Source organism: Panthera pardus, unplaced genomic scaffold (genome assembly GCF_024362965.1).
Source record: "Panthera pardus isolate Hobbes unplaced genomic scaffold, ASM2436296v1 HiC_scaffold_278, whole genome shotgun sequence".
In the NCBI taxonomy this organism is placed as follows: domain Eukaryota; kingdom Metazoa; phylum Chordata; class Mammalia; order Carnivora; family Felidae; genus Panthera; species Panthera pardus.
In genome coordinates this window covers 881-7,464 of record NW_026526852.1, presented here as the reverse complement: position 1 = coordinate 7,464, position 6,584 = coordinate 881, and the positions used below count along the sequence as shown (strand labels likewise).

The 6,584-nt window shown below is 41.8% G+C and overlaps 1 protein-coding gene across 1 annotated transcript; it reads left to right on the top strand.

Annotated features, from left to right (window-relative positions):
- Positions 1 to 4,451: 4,451 nt before the first annotated feature.
- Positions 4,452 to 5,390, top strand: LOC109252688 (putative olfactory receptor 2B8). The gene has a single exon (XM_019425247.2). The coding sequence runs from the start codon at positions 4,452 to 4,454 to the stop codon at positions 5,388 to 5,390; it is 939 nt and encodes a 312-aa protein (XP_019280792.2).
- Positions 5,391 to 6,584: the final 1,194 nt, after the last annotated feature.

Genomic DNA, 6,584 nt, shown 5'->3' with positions numbered 1-6,584 from the left:
TCTCCAAGTATTTGTTACCTTTCCAAATTTTTTCTTGTGGTTGATTTCAAGTTTCATAGCATTGTTGTCTGAAAATATGCACAGTATGATCTCTATCTTTTTGTACTTACTTAGGGCTGATTTGTGTCCCAGTATGTGGTCTATTCTGGAGAATGTTCCATGTGCACTGAAGAAGAATGTATATTCTGCTGCTTTAGGAAGAAATGTTTTGAATATATCTGTTAAGTCCAACTGGTCCAGTGTGTCATTCAAAGACATTGTTTTCTTGTTGGTATTCTGTTTAGATGATCTGTCCATTGTTGTGAGTGGAGTGTTGAAGTCTCCTCCTATTATGGTATTACTATCGGTGAGTTTCTTTATGTTTGTGATTAATTGCTTTATATATTTGGGTGCTCCCACATTTGGCACATAAGTATTTACAATTGTTAGTTCTTCTTGGTGAATAGACCCCATGATTACAATATAATGCCCTTCTGCATCTCCTGATAGAGACTTTATTTTAAAGTCTAGATTGTCTGATATAAGTATGGCTACTCTGGCTTTCTTTTGTTGACCATTAGCATGATAGATGGTTTTCCATCCCCTTATTTTCAATCTGAAGGTGTCTTTAGGTCTAATGTGTGTCTCTTGTAAACAGGATATAGCTGGGTCTTGTTTTCTTATCCATTCTGTTGCCCTATGTGTTTTGATTGGAGCATTGAGTCCATTGACATTTAGAGTGAGTACTGAAAGATATGAATTTATTGCCATTATGATGCTTGTAGAGTTGGAGTTTCTGGTGGTGTTCTCTGCTCCTTTCTAATCTTTGTTGCTTTTGGTATTTATTTATTTATTTATTTATTTTCATTTTTTCTTGCCTCAGAGAGTCCCCCTTAAAATTTCTTGCAGGGCTGGTTTAGTGGTCACAAACTCCTTTAATTTTTGTTTGTCTGGGAAACTTTTAATCTCTCCTTCTATTTTGAATGACAGCCTTGCTGGATAAAGAATTCTTGGCTGCCTAGTTTTCTGATTCAGCACAATGAATATATCCTGCCACTCCTTTCTGGCCTGCCGAGTTTCTGTAGATAGGTCTGCTGCAAACCTGATCTGTCTTCCCTTGTAGGTTAGGGACTTTTTCCCCTTGCTGCTTTCATGATTCTCTCCTTGCCTGAGTAATTTGTGAATTTGACTATGATATGCCTTGGTGATGGTTGGTTTCGGTTGAATTTAATGGGAGTCCTCTGTGCTTCCTGGATTTTGATGTCTGTGTCTTTGCCCAGGTTAGGAAAGTTTTCCGCTATTATTTGCTCCCATCTCCTTTCTACCCCTATTTCTCTCTCTTCCTCTTCTGGGACCCCTATGATTCGGTGTTCCTTTGAATGGTCACTGATTTGTCTAATTCTTTTTTTTTTAATTTTTTTTTCAACATTTTTTATTTATTTTTGGGACAGAGAGAGACAGAGCATGAACGGGGGAGGGGCAGAGAGAGAGGGAGACACAGAATCGGAAACAGGCTCCAGGCTCCGAGCCATCAGCCCAGAGCCTGACGCGGGGCTCGAACTCACGGACCGCGAGATCGTGACCTGGCTGAAGTCGGACGCTTAACCGACTGCGCCACCCAGGCGCCCCATGATTTGTCTAATTCTTAAATCATGCTCTTTGGCCTTAATCTCCCTCTTTTTTTCTGCTTCATTATTCTCTATACGTTTGTCCTCTATATTGCTGACTCTGTTCTGCCTCATCCATCCTTGCTGCCGCTGCATCCATCCGTGATTGCAGCTCACTTATAGCATTTTTAATTTCATTCTGGCTATATTTTACTCCCTTTTATCTCTGCAGAAAGGGTTCTATTTTTTTTTCAATATATGAAGTTTATTGTCAAATTGGTTTCCATACAACACCCAGTGCTCATCCCAAAAGGTGCCCTCCTCAATACCCATCACCCACCCTCTCCTCCCTCCCACCCCCGATCAACCCCCAGTTTGTGCAGAAAGGGATTCTAATCTATTTTTTACTCCAGCTAGTTTTCTTGTTATTGTGATTCTAAATTCTGGTGTGGACAACTTGCTTGTATCTGTGTTGGTTAAATCCCTGCCTGTCGTTTCTTCGTGCTGTTTCTTTTGGGGTGTATACCTTTATTTGTCATTTTAAAGGGAGAACAGGAATTAATGAAGTAGAAAAGTTAAAATTAAAAAATTAAAATTTAAAAACTATTAAAATTAAAAAATTAAAAACACACACAAATTGAATAAATGATGCTAGATCTGGGTGTTGAAAGTGGTTTGACAGATTAGAGAGAAAAAAGGGGGGGGGAAGGAAATCGTTTGAGAATTTGTAAAAATGAATACACTGAAGTAGACTTAAATGAGATGATGGGCATAAAATAGAATTTGAAAAAATATACCCAAAGTAAATAATATAGTAGAAAAAAATAAAGAAAAATATTTTTAATAAAAATTAAAAATAAAAATGAATGTTTCTTTTTCTATATTCAAGAAAAAGAGAGAAGAAAGAAACAAGAAAAAAAAGAAATTGTTTGAAAATTTGAAATAGTGAATACACTGTATTAGACTAAATAAAATGATGGAAGTAAAATAGAATTTGAAAAATTTACATAAAAACACACATATGGTAAAAAAATTAAAGAAAAATATTTTTAATAGAAATTGAAAGTAAAAAGGAAGTTTTTCTCTTTCTGCATTCAAGAAAAAGAAACAAAAAAGGGAAAAAAGTGAAAAAAAAGGAGATCATTTGAAAATTGGAAAAGTTGAATACACTGAAGTAGACTAAAATAAAATGATGGATGTAAAGTAGAATTTGAAAAAACTTAGACAAAAGTAAAAAATATAGTAATAAAAATTCAAGAAAAATATTTTTAATAAAAATTGAAAATAAAAATGAATGTTTTCTCTTTCTGTATTCAAGAAAAAGAAGTGTAAAAGAGGATAAAAAGAAAGAAAGAAAATTGAATAGATGGACCTGCTAAGATATTGAAGTAGGACTGAAACTACTTCGTTTTCCCCTACAGGTCAGTCCATGTAGCTCTTTATAGTCCTTAAATTAAGCTGGTGGTGAGGTTTTGTTCTTGAAGAGCAAAGTTCGCCCAGTTGGGCAGGGCTTGGTGTAACAGCTCCGCTCTCCACTAGATGGCGCTGCTAGCCTACTGGGGTGGATTGTTGCGGTGCTCGTAGGTGCATATGCGCATGCGCAGGAATGGTGAAAATGGCGCCACCCAGCTACCCAGTCTGTTCTCCCAGAGCAGCAATCACGCACCGGTCCTCTGTCTTCAGGTCTCGTCCACTCCATGCTTTTTCACTCTCTGTGACCAGGCCCCAGGCAGCACCTCTCTCCCGAGTTTTGTCTCAGATGCGGCTGTTTTCCCTGGCCCCTTACTTCCGAAGGACTGCGTACTTGACCCATTCAGCCCCTCTGCGAGAAGGTCTCACTGAGCAATGGCTGAATGAGAAATGGCGAATGTCAGCTGCACCCAGGAACGCCCACTGGACTCTGCTGTTGCTGGTGCCCCGAGACTGTGGCCAGGTTCCAGCCCACCCCTAAGAAAGATCGCGAGACAGTGTAGCCTCAGTGTTTCAGGGACCATGGAAAATCGCAACACACATCTGGCACCAGGCTTTGCCTTCAACAAGCTTGCCCCACACTCAGCGAACATGGCTGCCTTCCGGGGTCTGCTGGGACCAGGTGGCTTCAACAGTCTCTACCAAATATCCTTCCAGCAGTGGAACCGCATTTCCCCGTGTGGCCTGGGAATCTCCCGGACCCCACTCTCTTCCTGGGGATTCACCTTTCCCACCAGAGCACCGCCAGGTATCGAGCTGCAGAGTTGCAGCCTTTGTGCTCCCCTTGTTTAAAGTCTTAATGGAATTTAAACCCTCTCCTTTCTCCTTTCTCCCTTGTTACTTTAGTCCCTGCGGCTGCTTCCAATTTTCCACTTTCCTCCAGCTGCTTTTGTGGAGGGGTGCTTTTCCCGTATTCTCCGCCCCCACCCCCCGCAGTCTCCATCCTCTCTCTGCTCGCAAAAGCACCTCCCTTCCTGCGCCTTCTTGTCCCCCAAGTTCACTTCTCCGTGCCACGTACCTGCTGAATTCTGTGCTTCAGATTGTGCAGATTGTTGTGTTAATCCTTCAGTCAGTTTTCGAGGAGTGTAGGATGGTTTAGTGTTGGTCTGGCTGTATTTCATGGATATGAGACACACAAAAAACTTCCATGCTGTTTCGCCATTTTGGCTACTCTCCTCATTAGTGATTGACTTTTTATGGTAATGTGGAATGAAAGTGGAACTAATTGATCGATGTAATGAGTACACCATTTATTCAAATAGTTACTTATAAAATGCCATGACCAGTCTTATAACATGATAATTCCACCTCCTGCCAACTTTTGATTTTTTTTGAAGATTTCTCTTAAAAATTGCTAAATGCTTGATCTTGACAGGAATCAGGTGGTACAAAAGGATGGACCCGAAAAATGGAAGTTCTTTCACTGGCTTTATCCTGCTGGGTTTCTCTGACCGGCCTCAGCTGGAGCGAGTCCTCTTTGTGGTTCTTCTGATCTTCTATCTGCTCACCCTGCTGGGAAACACAACCATCATTGCATTGTCCCGCCTGGACCCACACCTGCATACTCCCATGTACTTTTTCCTCTCCAACCTAAGCTTTCTGGACCTGTGTTACACGACCAGCATTGTTCCTCAGCTGCTGGTTCATCTCAGGGGAGCAGACAAGTCTATCTCCTTTGCTGCCTGTGTAGCTCAGCTGTTCGTCTCTCTAGGGTTGGGATCCACAGAATGCATTCTGTTAGGGGTGATGGCATTTGACCGCTATGCAGCCGTCTGCAGACCCCTGCACTACACAGTGATCATGCACCCCCGTCTCTGTGCCCTGATGGGTTCTGCGTCGTGGTTCATTGGTTTTGCCAACTCATTGTTGCAGACGGTGCTCACCTTCCTTGTACCACTTTGTGGGAGAAATAAAATAGACCACTTCCTTTGTGAGGTTCCCCCACTGCTCAAGCTTGCCTGTGTTGACACCACTGTGAATGAGTCTGAGCTCTTCTTTGTCGGTGTGATCATTCTTCTCATACCTGTAGCATTAATCACGTTCTCCTATGGTCGAATCGTCAGGGCAGTGTTAAGAATAAAGTCAGCCGCTGGACAGAGGAAAGCCTTTGGGACATGTGGGTCCCACCTCACGGTGGTTTCCCTTTTCTACGGCACGGCCATCTATGCTTACCTCCAGCCCAGCAACAACTACTCCCAGGATCAGGGCAAGTTCATTTCTCTCTTCTACACCATTGTCACCCCCATGGTCAACCCCTTCATATATACCCTGCGGAACAAGGATGTGACGGGAGCAATGAGGAAGGTGTTCTGTGGGGGCTATGACTCCAAATGACTGGGGGGCAAGACCCTCTGATGGAAGAATTTGAGTTCAGAGTCTTTATGCTTTTGTGTCCTGCACGTGTCATCCAACATTTTTTCTGACAACTCTCAAAGGCATTTTCTTATCTCCTTCTTTCGTGCAAGTGAGTGTTCAATCTCTGAGTTCATGGATTCATTGCAGCCTCCAGAGATTCTGATTTAGAGCATCTGCATCATATTATCATTTCAAAAACCTCCACAAGATTTTGTTATTTCACTCCCTTTTGGGAACACTATTTCTTTCCTAATTGCAAGCAGACATCTACACATATATGATAAAAACACAGCCAATCAGAATATGTTCCACCGATACAGTGTCAGAAACATTAATATATTAAATTTGTTTTAATGCTTGTATATTTATTTTGAGAGAGAGAGACAGAGACAGAGAACAGAAGTGAACGAGAGGCAGAGAGAGCCAAAGAGAGGGACAATCCCAAGGTGGATCTGCGCGGCTGGCACAGAGTCCCATTAGGGGTTGGAACTCACAAACTATGAGACCATGACCCCAGCCAAAATCAAGATTTGGATGCCTAACTGACTGAGTCACCCAAGCACACCAGAAATATTAATATTTTAGTACTTTCTAGCAATTGCTGGAGGAGTATCCCTTTTTCTTGTATTTTGATCATGGCTTTGATTGAAGGTCCGTAAGTTGACTGTATCACAGCTCTTTGACACAAGTAGGTGGGGCAACAGTGTAAAAAAACTTTTAGGTCAAAGAAAAACCTACTAACATCAATCCTGATAAAGCCATTCAGATGTCAGGCCCTCGTGTGACCTCACAGGAATGACAATGGTTTTCTGTGGCCTTCATGTCTCAGAGGGGGAGGGTGGGATGCGTACCTGCCAGTGACACTGAGAACTTGAGATGGTAACACGCCAGGTGGTGCTCACGTGTCATTATGTGCAAAGTCAGAGAAGCACCAATGCGCGGTGTGCACGTTGGTGAGATTCAGTTCGTGAGCCAACCCGTTCATTACAAATGACTTTTGGGGACATTGTCATGGAGGAACAATACATGACCCAACTCCTATTTCATATTCTACATATTTTACCTATAGTAACACAGGAAACGTTTTAAAGGGTAAAAGATATTTAGATCCTCTTTTCATACCATTTTCAAATTCTTTTATCCAGGCTTCAAGTGATCAAGGCTTTTATATCT